This window comes from Chiroxiphia lanceolata, chromosome 12 (assembly GCF_009829145.1).
Source record: "Chiroxiphia lanceolata isolate bChiLan1 chromosome 12, bChiLan1.pri, whole genome shotgun sequence".
Lineage (NCBI taxonomy): Eukaryota > Metazoa > Chordata > Aves > Passeriformes > Pipridae > Chiroxiphia > Chiroxiphia lanceolata.
This window is the reverse complement of record NC_045648.1, coordinates 9647724-9666936: the sequence shown is the minus strand read 5'-3', so window position 1 is coordinate 9666936 and position 19213 is coordinate 9647724. Positions and strand designations below refer to the sequence as shown.

At 39.2% G+C, this 19213-nt stretch overlaps 1 protein-coding gene across 9 annotated transcripts in view; it reads left to right on the top strand.

The window, feature by feature from the left end:
- The window catches only part of ADAMTSL3 (ADAMTS like 3), a 179987-nt gene that overhangs the window by 108197 nt on the left and 52577 nt on the right, over window positions 1–19213 (top strand). For all 9 annotated transcript variants that reach the window (XM_032700359.1, XM_032700363.1, XM_032700365.1 and 6 more), the window contains 5 exons: window positions 6274–6348; window positions 11232–11389; window positions 12375–12486; window positions 15164–15302; window positions 16865–16915. In XM_032700359.1, coding sequence (XP_032556250.1) covers window positions 6274–6348; window positions 11232–11389; window positions 12375–12486; window positions 15164–15302; window positions 16865–16915 — 535 coding nt within the window. The remainder of the gene's footprint in view (window positions 1–6273; window positions 6349–11231; window positions 11390–12374; window positions 12487–15163; window positions 15303–16864; window positions 16916–19213) is intronic.

The window sequence follows — 19213 nt, the reverse complement described above, 5'->3', positions numbered from 1 at the left end:
GTTATCTTAGTCCTTACTTTAGACAAAGAAATTTAGGCATTGATGGCAAATGATTTCTCATAAAGGACTCACTTTGTTTTATTATCTTTTTTATATGTTTTTACATTAAATGAATGTCTTTGATCAGAAAGCTAAACAGCACTGAAAGGGAGCTTACTGTTTTGCAAATATGAAATGAATGGTCATTTCAAAGGTTCTTTATTTTTTCCACCAACACTTAATTGCCTTTGAAAGACAAAGCAAGTTAAACTTCTGCCAGCAAGCCAGATTCTAACATTCTGGTAAAATGATTAAAGGTTTGACTAATGATATTCAAACAAAAAGTGTAATAGGTTGTAAAATGTACTGTCCCATTGGGAAGTGAGATATCATGGACCTGATGTTTCTAGTACTATAGGCATGGAACTCCCATTAACTCCACTGCCCTTTTTGCACATGGAAAAAGTGTAGGATTGGGCCCTGATCTCTGCTTTCTGCACTATTATTGGCAAGAAACAGTAGGAAAGTGTTCTGATTCTGATATCAATGAAGAAGAAAAGAGACTGGTTCAGAAATTTACAGGGAGTGAAGTTGAAGGCACGGACTTGTCCTAATCTGATTTTACTTAATTCCCAAACTGCAAGATACTTGCAAGTTTTACCTCTCTTAACTTTTTGCTAAAAAGCTTCTTACAAGAGTTTTCACTGTTGATGGCTTTGTAACTGTTTGAATTTCCTCTTACCATGTGCTTTATTTCCTGTGGCACTTGTGTAACTAACCATTGGTCACTTTTTGTCAAATGTTTGTATACCATCATCCCCAAGCATACTTAAGCAGAAACCTAATTTCACTTTGGTCATTTATCTAAAGAGAGGCCTTTGGCCCAGCTACCTCTTGAATGTCATCAGCTGGCTCAGTTTTGTGACAACTTGCTGCCTCACGTTTTCTCCCCTCTTTGAAATCAATATATGTGGAGCTAGCAACCCCAGTTGTCAAGATTGCCTGATACTTCACCTTACATGACGGATTATTTGCCAAAATTCAACACTTGTGTCAGAAACTTTTCATGCCAGGTAAATGTTTTGGAGAAAATTCAGCCAAAACAACTCAGCATATTCCAAGGACACAGCGGAGAAAAATATGTTTTTTCCCACTGTCAAAACATTCTTGAAACCTTTTCTTTAATATGTCTTAACATCCCCCATTGTTGGACTTGATCGCAGATCAGGGATTTGAAATTTGGCAGGCAGTGGTCTTCTGGTCATGGACAAGTCTTTTGCAATGTCTGTGAACATCAACACATATTTTATGACAATCTTTTAAAAAACAAAAAAACCTCTACCTTTTCTTGCAGTTTCTGTAGATGCTTCTTGAATGTTAACAGCTGACATTTCTGAAAACTAATCCTTGTAAGTGTTCTCTAGCTTGTTACAAGTCCCAACTGCATACAGATCATATGTGTGCAGCTTCCTTAGAATAAATTAACATTATTAACAGAAATGAGCTGTTAAAAATTTTCCATGAGGTTGCTCTTGCTTTTCTGCTTTACTGCAGTGTAGAACAGGTATCATGGGTTGAACTCTACGATGTCTACCTCACATTCAGGCATTCAAAAGAGATTTTATGGAGAACTTCTAACTCTTCTGGGCTTCAAACTTATGACCAGGGCTGAGGAGATCACATAAGGAGAGGGAAAGACAAGATGAGACTGGCTGAACAGAAAGATTTGACATTAGTTCATACGCTGAAGGAAAGACAGATGTGAAAAGGTGGGTGGAGGATACAGGCCTGGCTGTACAGAAACACTGAGTCAAGGAAAATAGGAAGAGAAGACGACTGAGATTAGATAAGGAATTGCAGTGGGAGATGGAGTCAAAAACACTTGGAGAGGAAGGGTAAAAATCAACTATGTGTAAAGCCAGGAGAGGGAGTTGGGACTGATTTGGCATGAAAACTGTGTGTGTGGAAGGATAGATGCCAACACATTAGCATTTCATTTTGGATAAGGAGTGTGTTTTTTAAAGCAAATTTTGTCAAGGTCCTAACACGCTGCTCATCAGTTCACATCATGGAGTGGTCTTGGAGAGGATAAATTCGGATTGTGTTGATGAAGCTAAACCAGAAGATGTGTCCCAGAAAAGCACCTGATATTCTCCAATAGCTACTGACTTATACAGTCCATGGATCAGGCTGGAGTTAGTCCCAGTGAAGCACCTGCAATGTGTGCAGTGTGGATGCTGGGTCTTCAGCACCAGCTGTTTCAGTCTGCACATCCCTTTAGTTTGATTGCTTTACTTGGGGCTGTTATAGCTAATATGAAGCCTCCTTCTTTACTTTACTGATCTCTCTAGTCTTACTTGAAGAAATTCCTGTGTAAGAACACTGGCTATTTCATTACTAATTTTGCACTGCATTTTCTTGAGATCCATTCTTTTGATGGGCTGCTTACTGTACGTCTTTGTATGTTTTCTCCAGTGCATACAAAGTGGAGGTGTCCAGAAGTAGTAAGTATGTGACTGAGTTGAGGCCTTACTGTCTCAAAAGCAGGTTACAAGACCTTAGAAGTACTTGCTCAGCAATGCAGAGAAGTGGCACTCAGCTGAAGAGGCAGCTTTGAGTCATAAGGCCGGTGCACAGAGGGATAGAGGTACAGGGAAGTGGGAGAGTATGAGACTGGAGAGGGAAGGGCTCAGAGGACAGAAGGGATGTGCCCATACACATTTTACAATGTGACTTTTAATGTTAAGATATATAACTGCTGCTTTCAGTAGCACATACTTACCTAGTTCAGGTATCTATTAAAGAGCACCTGTTTGCCTTTGCCCAGATTGTTGTCAGTCGTAGGTCAGCACATATCCCAGCAGCAGTGGCTTCTGAAATCATGCCTCATGCTAGAGTAGATGAGGGAAGCTATGGCAATAAAACTCCAAATATTTTGAGCTTTTTAGTTCCCGTGTGCTGGTAGTTGTTCCTGGATTATTGTTATTTGTATTTTTCGATCAGAACTGGGGAACTAGCAAATAAGGACTGAGCAAATACATGGAAAGAAACAGTTTTTATAGACCTGAAATAAACCCTCTGGCCTGCTGAATGAGGAGAGAGGGAAAAATCCCAACTGGCCCATATGTGAAACAGTAAATGGGTCCACCATGGCCCACATGGAAAAATAAATAAAACCTGCTGAATTGGATTGAGTTTAGGAATGTGGCTCCTTTATTTTGATCCTAGGGATTAGCTCCCAGTCTTACCATAGCAGGGAGTCTGATCTTACTCTCATTGAGATCCAAAATCTAAATCCACATTAACACCGTAGAACCAGGATCAAACCTTGACATCTAAAGTAAAAGCAATCCAGGAGCTTAATCAGCAAGTGCTGTGTGTAGTGTGTGTGCTGAGAGTCCCTGGGTAAGAGCAGAAAGCCCATTTCAAGCAGGTGCTGGAGAAAGATGACTCACATGCCACTGGAATCCCTTCTGTGGAAGCAGTGTTAGAATAAAGACACAATATCTCACCTGTTTCTGAGTTTTTAAGGTGAGCCTTAATCTGAGCTCAGATTTTAGTCTAGTGTTTTTGCATGTTCCGGGTGATTTTGGGCTTATTCGTTTTCAGCTTTAGAAAAAGGTCAGCAATTAACTTCCAAAGAGACAGAAATAGTATAAGGGAAAGAAAAGATAATTGAAAATTCTAAGTATAGATTTCAGGGTAGCGATTTCCCTTTGTTTTTGTAAGAGTTCACTGCTTTTAACTGTGTAGATCCTACTGATTTAGTGGAAAATGTACAGCGTAACCATTTTTAAATGGGTTTACAGAGCCTTGTGTTTCTTTAAGAATATGAATTATATTCAACTGAGAATTGGAGACTTTTGGAATATATAGTTTTGGAGCCAGACCTGGACAAGCATAACTACTGTTTTATCAGAACTTAAAGCTGTCCTTATAGAAGGAGGAGTCCCTTAGGGTTGCTTATGTCCCTTTTTCTTCCAAACCCTCATCTTTGTTCAGAATTCCAAAAATCTCACTTTTAGTTTTTCCTGTAATTTACTTATTCTCATGGAAAGACTGCCCTAAGTCATAATTTTCTCAGTCAGGTTACAAAAATCTACTGTCAGACTTCTCGACAGGTCTGTGGGGCTGCAGAGGTTGAATGTTGCTGTGGCAGTGAACTTAGTCATCTCCTCTAATGCAAATAAAATGCTTTCTGGTAATATTGTCTCTGCTGCAGAGAAACACCAAATTTAGCACCCCCATGAGACTTTTGGACCATATCAGAGAGTGCTTCGGTGAGGGTGGAATGTCTGTAGTACTGCTAAAGGAATGTGAAGCATCCTGAAAAGGGATCAGCAGGGTCTGCTGAGGCGAGCAGAGCTCTCTGTGAGGAGGTGCAGGAAGCACAGCAGGACGACCCTGGTTGTTCTCAGGAGTATCAATCCTACACACGTCTGCACATTTGTAAACCTGGGCTGTGTCTGTGCAGCATGGACTGCCCTTGGTTCCACTTCAGAACAGCGGTTGCATGTGTTCAGAACTGGTCATAATCAGACTTTTATTTGAGGTTTTGCGCTGTGACTGCTCGTTGGTTGTCGGGATGGGATACGATCCTGACCAAGTAAGGACATATGGGCCCCTCAAACCTGCTTTCTCTCAAATACTGTAGAGCACATGTGAATTCAGTAGTTATTTCCTAACGTTAAAGATATACACACCCACTACCTTCTGGCTATCTCTAGCAATTCATCTGATGAAAAACCAAGATGCAAAAAGATATTAAGTGGTTCAGTAGTTAACATTTTTTTCCAGGACTCCTTAGCTGCATTATTGTTCTTACTGTAGTATTTTTCACCCTGGTGAAATACTGAAGTATGAAATTAATAAAGCTCATATTTTATTACATCCAAAATAAATTGTTGTATTTAAATGTCCTTCCTAGAAATTGACGATATAAAAACTGTAACATAAGAAGGTGTTTATTTCAGAAAGAATAATTGCAGCATTTGCTTGAAGTATCCTGAACATTTGGCAGGATTTCATACTTATGCTAAGGAGATGTAAACCAGAAGCTGATAATTTAGCATCTACTATAAAGGGGTCTGGTTTAAAGTGGAAAGAAACATTTTTCAACTATTTTTTAGTTAACACTAAACTCAACTGTTCTTCCTCTAAATATCGTATGAGTAATTCTGGCCCCAGTGTATCACTGACCTTCAAATCACGTTAGTTTCTGAATTTGCAAAAATGAACTTCTGCACCAGCCACTGGATGTGTGTTGGTGCCATCACTGAGCAGAGCATCTTGTGTGGGCTGTACCTGCAGCGGGCACATGTTTGCAGGTCCTGCCTTGCAGGAGATGTACAGTTGGGTGACGATGGAAATGGGACACAGCACATTGGTACTTTGCCCCTTGGATGTTTCCCTCTTCCTTTTGTGGATATCCCTGTGCGTACCCTTTCCTGCGAGCGCTGCTTTTGTTGGCATGAGAGACTCTAGTCTATTGATTTGACTGTTAACTCGGTTTTCTTGGGCAAATCACAGATTTCCTACATTTGAAATGGAAACTAATAACTTTCTGCCTTTGTAAAATGCACTGAAGTAAGTGTGTTGCACTTTTATGTATGAAGAAGCCTTTCAGGCAGCCAAAAGCTGTTTTGTATTGACATGTCCTGTTCAGGGCTGGTTTGGTTTATAGTTAATTTTAAATTGAGGCTCTTACTGGAAGAAATGATCTTATATGGTAAGTTAGATGCAGACACTCTTTTATAACATATCCCTTATAGCTATTATATATTTGCTCTTAACTGGTCTGTAATTGGTTAAGGGTTAGTGTTAAGTAGATGATTTATTTCCTGTAAGTCCTGCCACTTATTAAAGTTGTGACCTGCAGCAGGAAATGAGGTGTGGGCAAAATGAGACTGAACAGCTGCAGATTTTTGCAAGGGGTAAGGACTACTTAGCAGATTCCTTATGTCAATTCAGTGATTAGGAAATAAAACTAGGACAACAGAGTGTAAATATGTTCCTAATACACAACTGACATTTCATTTGTTATTGTTAATAGCAAATCATTTTCCAAGAGCAAGAAAGATTTGCAGGTCCATTTGTAGGTCTGAACAGTTGCAGAACATAGCAAACAGACTCAGTATACTGTACTTAATAAAATAACATACTGTTTTTAATAGAAAAATTGTGAAACCTGTGAAATATTTTCTTGGACACATTTGACAGTTTTCAGTGTAGTTACGTGATGTACAAATTCCCTGATGAAAGATAACTTCTAATACAGTTGTTTAATTTTCCTAGGGGAAGAAACCGTGATTGCTGTTCCACATGGGAGTCGCAGTGTGAGAATTACCCTGAAAGGACCAGCACACCTTGGTATGACTGAGCTGTTTTATGTATTTATACATAGGCAGGAGATAAAAACAGAACCTTGTATCTGAACTAATCCAAACTGTGGGAATATGGGTAAGATCATGACCTCGATACCTTGATTCCTCTTTCCATCTTTAATATCCAGCCTGGAGATAGTCCTAGAGAACGCTGGAAAGTCTGCCTAGTAAAAAGAAATAGTATGCACACTGGTGGTTTCTAAACTTAGCTAAACCAAGTAATTCCTATATAAGATGTCTCAAATACATTACACTCTTGAGCAACATGCAAAAAAATTACTTCCAAAGGGTTTTGTGTGGAATCGATAACACTGGTATAACTCGGCACCAGATTTCTGTTGAATCATCTGAGAATAGTGTAAATATTCCAGGTGAGGTCACACTTGGTCAGTGAGTGGTTTTCAAGGCTGAATAATCCAGGTACAAGTGAAGTACAAAGTGAAATAACTTCCAAATATACCAGTGACATCAACAGTGTATAAAGCTGAACTTATATTGAAATAAATAATATTCCTTTATTACCGTTGTAAAGGATGTAGGAAGGAGTGATCCTGACCAGTTCAGGTCAGGACTCTTGGTCTTAAGTAGTTCTGCAGAAGGAAGTTGTTGTTGCAGTTTTGTATGAGGAAAAAGTACTAGATTCAGTGGCTCCTGGGGGATTTCTGGAAAGCTCCTGAGGAATGCAGCAGCAACACGGTAACTAAGCACAGAGCGCTCCTGGCTTCCTACCCAGGGTGGTTCCATAAAGAAGCTGTGGCTTGGCATCACCTTTGTCAGTTGGCTCTCCAGCTGGATGAGAATTGTGAAATGTTCCTTTAACCACTTCCCCCAGCACATCTGTTTGCAAATCTGGGAGGATTTAGACTTTTTTAACCTAAAATTAAAATGACAGAGGTGAAAAACAACGGGGAGAGCTGGTGTGGGGAGAGGGGTGGCAATCGCTTCTGGTTTCATAGCCAGGTCTTGAAGAACCCTTCTTGGGGTGTGCTTTGGGACAACTTGTTTCTCCACCTTTCCATGTGTGTTTGTGGGTGTTTATTGCTTAACAGAAAATATCGAATGATCCTTTGTCTGCAAATTCATTGAATTCTGTGTGGATGTGCTGGTATAACTAAGGGCAGAATTTAAAAAAAAAACACACCTACAATTACAGGTTCCCTTTGTCAGAGATGTTCTTCCTGACTTGCAAGGAGTTGAATTTAACAGGTGAAGCAGGGACTACTTATTGTTAAAATTTATACTGCCTCCTGTTGCCAATATGCATTTGTTCTTCAGCAGCACCAGCAAACACTCGAAGAGCACTATGGAGTGTCTGGCACTTTTCCCTTTATCTTGTGTTCTGTTGTGCTTCATCCTGGGTTTATGATCTGCTCTTGTTCCAGGGAAACACAGCTGCTGGACTAATCAAAAATGGAAATGTAGTTGGAGATGTAGCATATAATGGATTTGAAACAAATGCTCTGAGCACTGTTTTGCAATCAGCAGTTACTGTTTGAGTAACAACTGCATTTCTTTGGTTAGAAAGTGTTTTATTTGTCTGTATGGGCACTTTAAAACAGACAACAGATTCATCAGAAAGCAAAGATGTTACTTTGTATTTTTTACAAACAGGTCCCTTCTGTACTTCTGTCTGCTTGGGTTTTGTGAAAGATTTGGTGGAAAATAACCAAGTAATTAGCACAAAAATGGGTCTGAATAAAATGTTTCATTGTGTTGGTTTTGTTTTTGATTTGGACTGTATTATGGCTCTTCTAGCAGCTGTTTTAAAAGCATTAAAATCAAAAGAAAGACTGAAAGTTCCCTGAAATTAATCCTCCAGCAGAAGAAACAGGAAAACCAGAAGCTAATATTTTTACAAGTGGCTAATGCTAGATAACTGAGTTCATGAACTTAGAGAGGTTATACACCACTAAAGGGAACTGATTTTTGTCATTTTTTTCTCTGTTCACAGTGATTTGCATTAGGTGACAGTGTTTAGCTGAGCATCTGTGCACTGCTCTGTTTTTGATGGATGCTGAGAGGAAGACAGTGCTGCTTGCATTTTAAAAAGAATGAATGTTTTGTTTTGGGCCCCTCTATTGTGCTGTCTACAAATTAATCACATGGAAAAGAAACAGCTTTTGGGTAGCAACTTGACTTGCTTCTTATTGCACTTTGAGCAGGAGCTATTTCCCTGGGAATTCTTCCATACATCTCTCTACACAGTGAGGTATCTGCAGTGGGTTCCTCACTCCATGCTGCCCTACTCCTTCCTACCACCAAGAGTATGGGAGCTTTTTCGTTGTAGGGCTTCCATGCACAGTTGGGCAAAGCATTTTTCCAAGGGGAAACATTCCTTTTGTTGAGGTAAGGGAAGTAACACGCAGACACGGTTACAGGTCTTTGGCACCAGTGATTGTCCTCTTAGGCACAGAAACAGGTGAGCACTCCAGAGAATTTCCTGTCCATGTGACTCTGCACATCTGGAGTCCTAAAGACCACTCAAGGAAATGTTTCCCTAACTTAGGATGGGGAAGCTTACTGCTGAAGTCAAACTCCCCAGCTCTCTAGGATAACAGGACCCTGTAAAACAAATTAATATTTGGTGAATTCTTTTCTAAACCTTGTCTATAAAAGAGTTGATGAAACCTTTGTTCTCAGTTACTGCTCCAAAACCAATGAAGTAGTTTTTTGGGAAGGAATTGCTCCCTGATAAGAATCATTATGTTCTGGATGTGTTAAATATACTAGATGCTTCGTTTCGCTCTGTTTTAGAAGCCTGTGATGACAAGCACTAGACACTACTGAGCAGGAGTGTATTGCATGAGAGGTTATCTGTTGTGCTGTGGAACAGCTCCTCATCTCCCTGTGTGACACACTTCTGGGAAAATCCGAGCAGCTGTTCTAAGCTTCAGTGGTGTGACCTCCAGAGTTAGCGACCATCACTCTGTAGCTAGACTTTGCAAATAAACACATGCTTTGGATCCACATCTAGCGTAGCTCTGATGTAAACATATGTCAGCTCTCAGGGAGTTATTGTGTTGTTGGTTGCTGAACAATATTCTTGGTTTCTGCTTAGGAAAACATGATTTTTTTTTTTTTTTAATTAAGAAAACTAGCAAAAAGACTGTAAGGAAATGCAGCTCAGGACACCAAATTAACATTTTTAATGAGTTTTTGCACCAGCTGGATGTCCCACTTTGTAATCTTAAATGGTAGTTTTAAAGGGGTCCTGTACTCCTGAGTATCCTACTGACTTTATGTGGAATTGGAAGTACTTGAGATTTGCTGATTTTACTCTTATTCAGCAAAATGAGAGGATAACAGACACCATGCATTATTACTCACTGTTAAGCAGTGTAAATTTTAGGCCAAAACTTGCAGAAGCCTAATCCAAGAATGCTGAGTTACAGATATTTTAACAGGTTATTTTTTAATGCAACTAGGAAAGAAAACTTCCATGAAAGTGACAAACAAAATTATGTAGTAATCATCTAAATACTTGTTTTTTCTGTGATTTATTTATATCTATTTTTTCCTAATGGAAATGCGTTGGACAGTGGGGCACATTGATTTCCAGAGATTTATTTTTTCTCTTTGACAAAGTACATTTGATTCACCACTAGATTCATACCTCATGATCAACATAAAGTCATTTCCTAGAAACATATCCTTCCTTAAACTTCCTTCCAGCCATGTATGTGATCTTTGTTATACCTGTGAGCATAGTGGAACCTAATGCTTAGAAGCTTGGGTTAATGTTGGTAAGGAAATTTAATTTATTCTATCATTTCCTTCCTTGCTTTGTTGGGGGTACTCCAGAATGCATGTTTATTTAAAAAATATGAAGGAAGAAAACAGTAATGATGGACTACAGCATTCAGAGTATGTTTTCAGTGCAGGTAAAACCAGATGCTTTTAACCTAATCTAGCCTGACTTTGGTAACTCTGTTTAAAGTACCAAAAAAGGCAAGGTAGTGGGAGAAAGAAAGTATTTATAGCTCATCAAAAGGTTCCTTTTAGCTTGCCTTGAGCTCATCTGAGATTCATGCCTTTCCCATGCAGTGCTCTGGTAGATTGTAACCAGACCAGTGTATTTGAAATCATGTATCTTGCTGTGCCTCTATGCTGTATTATGCAGAGCCCAAAATTCTGCCTTTGTTATGAATATCTTCCTTTAGCTTTGTCCACTCACAGTTCAGTCAGTTTGCTGGAAGTGATTTAATCCTAAAATGCTTCATCTGTCTTCTGGAGGTTGTGGACTGTTAGTTTAATCTGTTTCCAAGGAGTGCAGAACAATTCAAAAAGGGTTTGCATCACCACCTGTTCTGGGAAAGGGCCATCCCTCCCTCTGGGATGGCAGCTGCCCACCTCCTGGCCCTGCTTTTTCCTCACTTGGGAAATATTCAGAGTGGAGTTAATGACCTTGGTACAGTGATACAGGTATTGAATTGAGTGTCAGATGAGTTTGGCACCATTCAGGCTTCTGTGGAGACTGTTGAGATTGCTTGGCTTTTGAGTTGCATGAAAGTATGGGTTATTTTTCTGTATATTGATTCTATCAGTTTTGAGTTTCTTTCAGCTTTTCCTACTGAATCTGTTGGTTACACCAAGTGCTACAAAGCACCTGGTGTAGGAAAAGCTTTCTCACAAGTGCTTCTGGTATGAAAGAATAGTGTGTTCAGACAGATATTCCTCTGCTGACATGTCTTGCAGTTGATATATCAGACTATAACCCGAAGCAGCTAATATTCTCACAGATACTCTGGGTGCTTTTAATGCACATAGATACCTGTCACTTGCAAGGCAAAGTTATAAACATTACTTTGTGACTTCCTTGAAAACAAAAACATCCTGTTTAAGTTTACCAATTGCATGTTTCTTCTTTAGTTATAGAATCAAAAACGCTACAAGGAGAAAAGGGAGAGCACAGTTTCAATGCTCCTGGAACATATGTCATTGAAAATACAACTGTTGAATTTCAGAAGAGTACAGACAGGGAAATCATAAAGATCCAGGGACCTCTTGGAGCAGATTTCATTATCAAGGTGGGATGTGTGTATGTGCAAACTTACAAAGTATGTGCAGCAGGGTGGGTGGGTGTCCATCAGGTTGTAGCAGTGCAACAAAATCTTTTAGCTGGGAATTAAGGAATCCTAATTACAGTCCAGAGTTCATTTATGCTAAGTAAATCCAAACAATTTAAAATGTTACAAGATTAATGTCTTTCCTGTGGTGGGAAGTACCACGGGGTCTTTCATGGTAAAAATGGCCAGGATTTTTGTTTTAGTATTACTGAAAGAATATCAGCGTGACCCTGTGCAGGGGATTGAGTTAATCCAATTGCAGACTGCCACCTACTGAACCTGAGCATTGCTTCCAGCAGTGCCCTACGATCTCCCTCAGACATTGCTGATCCAGCCACTGACCATTTCTAATCCTTTTAAATTTCTTTCTACCCAGACCACATACCAATGGCTTGCATCACACATTAAGATATTTATATGCAGAAACATATCAATATTTGACAACCAAAGGAAGACACTCATGCAGTATGCCATTGGGAATGACAAATATTTCAATATTATCACACTACTTGGCTTTATTGGTTATTTTGCAGAAATAGGATTTCAGTAGTTTTCCTTTTGCACCTTCAGTATCCCATGTGCAGTCAGACTTGCCTGGCTGTGAATCAGTGTGCTTGGATCACTTAGAGACTTCTCTCTGCAGCCAATTTTAAAAGTTTTGCTAAAAAAGAAATAAAACCAAAGAATACCGTTGGGAACTCTGCCATTCCAGGATAGATGATTGAGTAGTCACATTAGTACCTTGAATAATGTGGGGGGAAAAGAAGCAAGATTCAAATGCTTAGCTATTGAGAACTTAAACTTAATGGTTACTGTAGACTTTCTAGAGATTTTATGCTTGTTACCATCTTACTCTCTGCACTGCTGTTATGTATAAACTATGTTTTGAAATGACATGAACTATTGAGTACAGTGCACAAATGTGTTTTAATGGAAATTTCTTCAGACCAGGTACTCTGGATCAAAAGAGAGCGTGGTTCAGTTCTTTTTCTATCAACCTATCAGTCATCAGTGGAGACAAACAGAATTCTTCCCCTGCACAGTGACATGTGGAGGAGGTAAGTAATGGCAATTCTTCAGGAGTGATAACAACTGAAGATCAAAAATATCTGATTTACAACCTTTACTCTGCGTTTTTATTGATTAAATGTTTGTGTTTCTTTGCACACTGGTAATTCTTCAGCAGAATAAATTACAGAGTAGAAGGTAAGTAGGTTGGTTAAGCCAGGGTCAGCATAGGGTTTTTTATATGTTATGTTGCTTGAAGTCATGTTCTTCCATAAACAATGTTCATTTGAGTAAGAATGTTGACTAAGAAATAAGGATGTGACATTGAAAATGGAAAATCGCAATCCATAAAGGATATTTCAGGAAAGTAAGCAAAGAAACAAACTGAGATATTTTAAAATAAGAATAATCAAGAAATGGAGGAAGACGGTATTCCTGGCCTCAGTAGTAGACATGAGGGAGAGTTTTAAAACGTTTTGTTGAGAAATTAATTACATAGAAAGCAGAATAAGTAAATAGAATTTAAAGAACAGCTACTATCAATACCTTTGGTCTTAGACATTTGGTCCTAATGGTAGTTAGAGCAGCATGTGGTGCACTGTAGCAGCTACTCCTGGTTTAAACACTGCAGCTTAGATGAAGTGTAGCTCAGCTCTGCTACAGCTCATCCAGCCCAGCCCACTGCTTGTTATGTCTGGTTCTGCAAAACTAGCGTGACCTCATGGTAGGAGGGGTGTGTGACACTGCAGATAACTATTTCCCTTCAGCCAGCATTACCCAGGTCACCTGCAAAACAGACCAGGATGCGAGTGATACTGATGTAGGGATTTTCTGGAGAGTGCAAATATGGTTTAAATAGTTACTTGGGACATGAATAAAGAGAGTGAGAGATGCTTAAAGTACAAGCAGAGTCTGGGGATCTTTTGATGGACCATCCGTTTTGGCACTTGCACCTCCCTGTAATCTGAAATGCAGACAATATATGTGGATAATATGTAGTCCCACAGGAAACTACTGTATCTTACGAGATACTTGGCCTCATGAAGTGTGATTCTTGCTGGAGCTGTGAGTGGCAATACATATCCTCTGATGATTCCATCGCACTGTGTTTATAATTTTTTTCCTTAACCTATCTGACAAGGGAAGAAGTATAAAGCCTCACAGTTACTTTTGAGGACTACATGTAAACACTGGATAACTCAAGGGACATATTTACCTTCAAAGGTATTGGCTCAAATCCAACCTTATTCAGACCAGTGTTATGGTTTGAAAATTATAGCTACATGTCAATCTCTTTGAAATTATCCAGGGTTTTCAAAGCCCTACTTTGTAGCTGCCTACAGTATGAAACTGGTACCTTTATCAGTGGGGCTTGGCAGTCCTCAGGGGGAACAGGGACTGAAGAAGCATGAAAACTAAGCTAGTCATGAAAGTAGTAGTGTTAGGAACAGCATATTACAGAGGCTTGCAGGAAAGTTGTATTGCAGCTGCCTGGCTTTAACCTGTTATCTGAAAGTGGGTTTAGTGTCCAGATTGTCTCTTTGGCATTTTGTACTGTCAGTAAAAAAAGAAGTTCCTCACAACAGAGAGTTGACATCAGAATCCATTCCTCACTTACTTCTTGCTGCTTCTGCCTTTAGTTCTCTAACCTCCCTGTGTTGGAAGGGGCATCTCAGAAAGCACAGTCAAGCTTTAATGAGCAAGAATGGCTAAAAATTGTGTTTCTTCTGTTTGCAAGTGGTATATCTTCTGGGTCCTTTCAGTACTTACAAGATCTGGAACATAGATGCTTTGAGCACTGGAACTGCTTAGTTCTTTATGGTTATCACTCTCATGCATGAAGACACTGGATCAGCCAAGAGACACACAACTGAAGCCATAGATATACAATACTTAGCATTTTTGGTAGACACTGGGACTTATGCTGTTAGTTTATTGAGACTATTTGATTTTAATTCTTGTGGTTTCAAACTTTTTTTCTTTGCACATACCAGAACATCCTCCTCCTCTCCTCGGTTTTAGTCCAAGTAAGCTTTTTTGAATGAGTCTTTTTTTCTTAGCCAAAAAAGAATCTAGTGGTTTATAAAATTCAGATCCCTTCTTATAACCAGTATCCACCAGAATTTTTTATTTTTTTTTTACCCAAGTAGTTCAAGTTTTCTTTTGTTGGCTCTTCAACTAGGAATGTTCTTGAAGCTATTTCTTGGTTTTCTGCAGTTTCTTAGCAATGTTTTTGGATCTCATCTTCAATTCCTCTGGCTTTCTGTTTTAAGTATTTATTTTTTTTAGCATGAATGACTGTGTAATATAGCTCTCCAACATACATGGTAACTCCTCCTCAGGGGAGGGAAGTTATAAGTTGTAGAACATGTACTGGAACCATATGGCTTTGTAGGTTTGCCTTGTGACAGGTGAGCTGGTGCAGTACATATATTCTTGTGTAATGTGACAATATGTATGTCTTTACTCTTATACTTAGAATACTATTAGAATAAAATGCCAAAATCTCATCTAGTGTTAAGACAGGTTAATATAATTGTTATGCTGAATTGCCTTAAATGAAAGTCTGGTCCTTCATGCTCCTACTTGCTGTTTCCTTGTTTAAAAGCAAGCAGAAAAAGAGTAATCCAGAAAATTAATTCAACGGGCATCACATTATTGAGAGCAGGGGGACAAGGCTGTTTAAATTTCTCTCCGTTACAAGATTTAACTTTGCTTCTGCAATAGGTTATCAGCTTAATTCAGCTGAGTGTGTGGACATTCGTCTGAAGCGTGTTGTTCCTGACCACTATTGTCATTATCATCCAGAAAACAAGAAACCAAAGCCCAAGCTAAAAGAATGCAACATGGATCCCTGCCCCTCTAGGTCTGTATGACAAATAAATCTGTGTGTGATATAGTCAGTTACTAAGGAACAGGCAATTGTATTTACTTGATTTCAGTTCTTTTCCTCTTGAGGGCTACTTAATCTTGGTTGATTATTGCACGTGTTAAAGGCTGATTCCACTGCCAATAGATTTGAGGCACTTCTTCAGTGTAGCAGAATAGAACACTTTGCTTATACAGAGATACTGCAGATATCAATTTGTTCGAGGGCTAATTCTGCGTTGTCTTTTGCTGAGTAGTACAGCACTAATATGAGGATTTTGTGAGGTTGTGTGAGGAGGACAGATTGCTTGCCTACTTTTGGATTTTTTGATGCTGCCATTCAGGATTTCTCAACAGCCAGACAGGAGCTCCACTCAGCGCACAAGTTTTGCACATGGTTTAACTTGGTTCATTCATTTACCTACCATAAACATTTGATTCTTCATTGGTACGGTAGAGTTGACACTTCAAGAATCAAAGCTTGGGGCTACTTGTTTGGATTTTTTTAAAGCAGGAATTAAAAAAAAAAAATCTTTCCAAGAAAATGTCCTTGTGGTACAAATGCCCCAGGATATTAATGCCGAATTATAAAGGCTGTAGTACACATAAATTGTATTGAATTGCACTGCAGTATTTAAAACTAACTTTTGGATTGTCTGGTGAGGTTTCCTGGCTGTGCTAAAGAATCTTAAAATAACATCACAGTATCAAGTCCCAGAACCTTGCATTAACATGCCAGCTGGCTGAGCCAGAGTTATATGCAAGAAGAAAAGGAAACACTCTCAATGGATTTCATTTCCTATAGCTAAACTGTCCATTTCCTTTCATTTCTGTTGAACATAATTGTTGATAGTGACCTCTAACATTTATAGATGTGTAGACTTTCAAGATTTTTTTTTTCCTGGAGAGTTGATCTCTGTATGGAGCAGAAGGACTTCAATAATGCTTAATGGCAAAGGGTGCCAAATGTTCCATAGCTGGAATGGGAAAATTAGGGAAAGAAAGGGTGTAATTATATTTTAACTTGCAAATTTAGTTTATACAGCCAGGAAAAGGGAAGTACTACTGGATATAATACCATATTTCTTAGCATTGGGAGTAAGGCTTTATGCTGTGTGGTTCAAATAAAAACAGCTCTAGAAGGGTCCTAAGCACCATTCAGGACCTATCTAGGATAAATCTTGTGATGTATTTGTTTCACTGGCACTCATGTTCCTCAGCAGTCTTTGTTACAGATATAAGTAAATATTTTCTTGTTAATAAAGTGGCACAGACCTAAAGGAACACTGATAATAAATTTCTCTGCTGAGAGCTTGCTCATTTAATATTTTATGGTGGTATGAAATATAGAAACTGTATGGTGAATAGTCCTCTATCCATACAGGAAAGGTAAGATCATACAAGTCATTGTTTGACATCAGGCTAATGTGTAATGAAGTAAGATTCCTTCATTTCTCACTGGGAATTGCTTACTTAAGGCATGATCACATAAAAGCCTGTACTTGATGTACAGTTTCGGGTATGAGAAATAATGATGCAATATTTATTTTTTTTTGACAGTGATGGATTTAAAGAAATCATGCCCTATGATCACTTCCAGCCACTCCCTCGGTATGTATAAGCAGCACATGTGTCAGCATCAGCACAATTTTCACTGCAAAGACACTACTTGAATACTAAGATAATGAAACATCTTCTGACTTTTTGCTACACAGGAGAGCAAGTTTAAAACAGTCCTGTAAACATTTCTGAAACCTGTGATTCATTCAGTATGTTCTGGATGATTAGCTTAGCAGTAAGAGGTTAATATGCTCTTCTTGAAAATACCAATGTGAAGTCTTAAAATAAAAGAGTTGTCCCCCTAAGCCACCTTCTGCTATAGTGCTGAGAAGAGCATGTTCTTTAAATTGCATATGTGAGTTCTTGTCTTGAAAGGTTTTTACTTTAAAGCTGTATGCAATTTTTTAGGACAGATCTCCTAGACAGGACTCCAGAATTTCTTTTTTCCTTGAGAGGTCTGATTCTTCTGGGTTTTTTTATATCTATAGTCTATTGACATCAAGACTGACATGTCACTTTCAAGGTACTGATTTATCTGAATATGTCTTGTCAAAAATGAAGTCATCAGAGCACAGCTTGTTGCCTTTTTTTGTTGTTGATTTTTTTTTTTTACCTGAAGCAATTACAAGGATTTAGAACTTCTCTGGAAACCTTACATGTTTTGTAAAGAATGTTAGGACTAAAAAGCATCGAGCCACATTTATTGTTAATGTAGTTGGTGAAGTTAGATGCATATTTATCTGAGCTGAACCTCTGCTTTACTAGGTCATGAAATGAATAATGTGTATTTTTCTAAAGAGGTAAAGATATGAAGTAATAAGAATGAAATCATAGACTTGCATGGCTCAGTGGAGCTACTGATTACAGCTGATATAAATGTCATAGTTTATTTCTGTAGCCATTTGTCCTTGTGGATCTGCTGTCCTGTGATGTACTTTGGCTTCAATACGTAGACTGAACTTTTTTTTCCTCTACAGCTTTATCCTGTAAAGTTCTCTAATTGTATTCGGTGCCTCTCCCCTTCCATTTCTTTTGCCAATTCCTTTGTACTTCAGATCTCTTCTGTAGCTCAGCACAATGTATTTACATGAGTACTTCATCTTCTGAACCGCTTAGGGCTTGGAGACCACTCGGAAGAGAAATTTGATCCCCCTTTCTGTGCTTTACTGTGCTCAGCACGTTTGCATGACACTGTGGTGAGATAGATTATGTCTGCGATAAAGCTGTGGGCAGGTTCTCTTATTTCAAACTCTAAGAACTACAGACAGAGCCCACCTCATTTCAGCACCTCGGCGTGTCCTGTCAGAAGGTATCATGGTCTTCCTGTGAGATGCTTCAAAGTAAGGACTGTAAAATAGCAGGCGGCCAAGCAGGGCTCAGAGTTGGTGCCAGCAGGAACGAGAGAGGAAACAGGCTGTGTTCTGCTGGGAGGGCTCATAAGGAAACACAACAAAGATGTAGAAACAGCTTTTCTTACAGGAATTTCTGAAAGAAAACAGCAGCTGAAGCAGACGGTTTGTTTACCTGCATCATGAGGCGACTCTGGTCCAATGCAGACGTAGGTCTTGCTCCCACGTAGCAGGATTTGTCTGTGCTGTTCCCTGTCAAGTAACTGGAATGCATTAGCCTGTGCTGGTTCTGCTGGACTTCTTCCACCTTTTCTTTTTGCTTTTTCTTTTTGCTTTTTCTTTTCTTACCTGTTTCTTACATGCTGACCCAGGATTGGTCTTGCAAAGCGGGCGGAAAACCAAAGCACTGTAGATACGCTGGAGCAAAGCTGTGCAGGCTCTTTCACCTCGCCCAGCAGTCCAACATCACACCTCCTACATAACACGAGGGCCATGTGGAGGGCAGCTCTGCAGTCCCGTGGTGTTTACCACTGCTTTCCCATTCACACGAGGAAGTTGTGGGAAAGTCGTGGTGCGCACCACAAAATCTTGAAAGGGTTCTCCTGTGGCTAGAGTTGTAAATGCCCCACTGAAATATTTTTACAGATGGAGAATTCTTTTGAAATAAATAGAAAAATTTCCCAGGATGAAAATTTTCTTTTAAAGCTTTTGGAATGCCTCCATTTGTTTCAGACTTGTTGGACTGTTGAGGATCCCCTGACAGCTGTGGGTTCTGGAAAGTATCTCCTTGACTGCTTGCCCAAGACCCCCCTTTTCCCCAGTAGCCACGGACCTCACTCCATCTTGAAAATGCTTGTGGGAGTATGGGGTCTGGAGTGTGTTTGAAACTGATGAGATAAAGAAAAACAACTATAAAACTTCATGCTATAAACACTTGCAAGCCTTGTGTTACACATAGCACAGTGAGCCTTACCTATATAAATCCATGAGCTGCTAATTC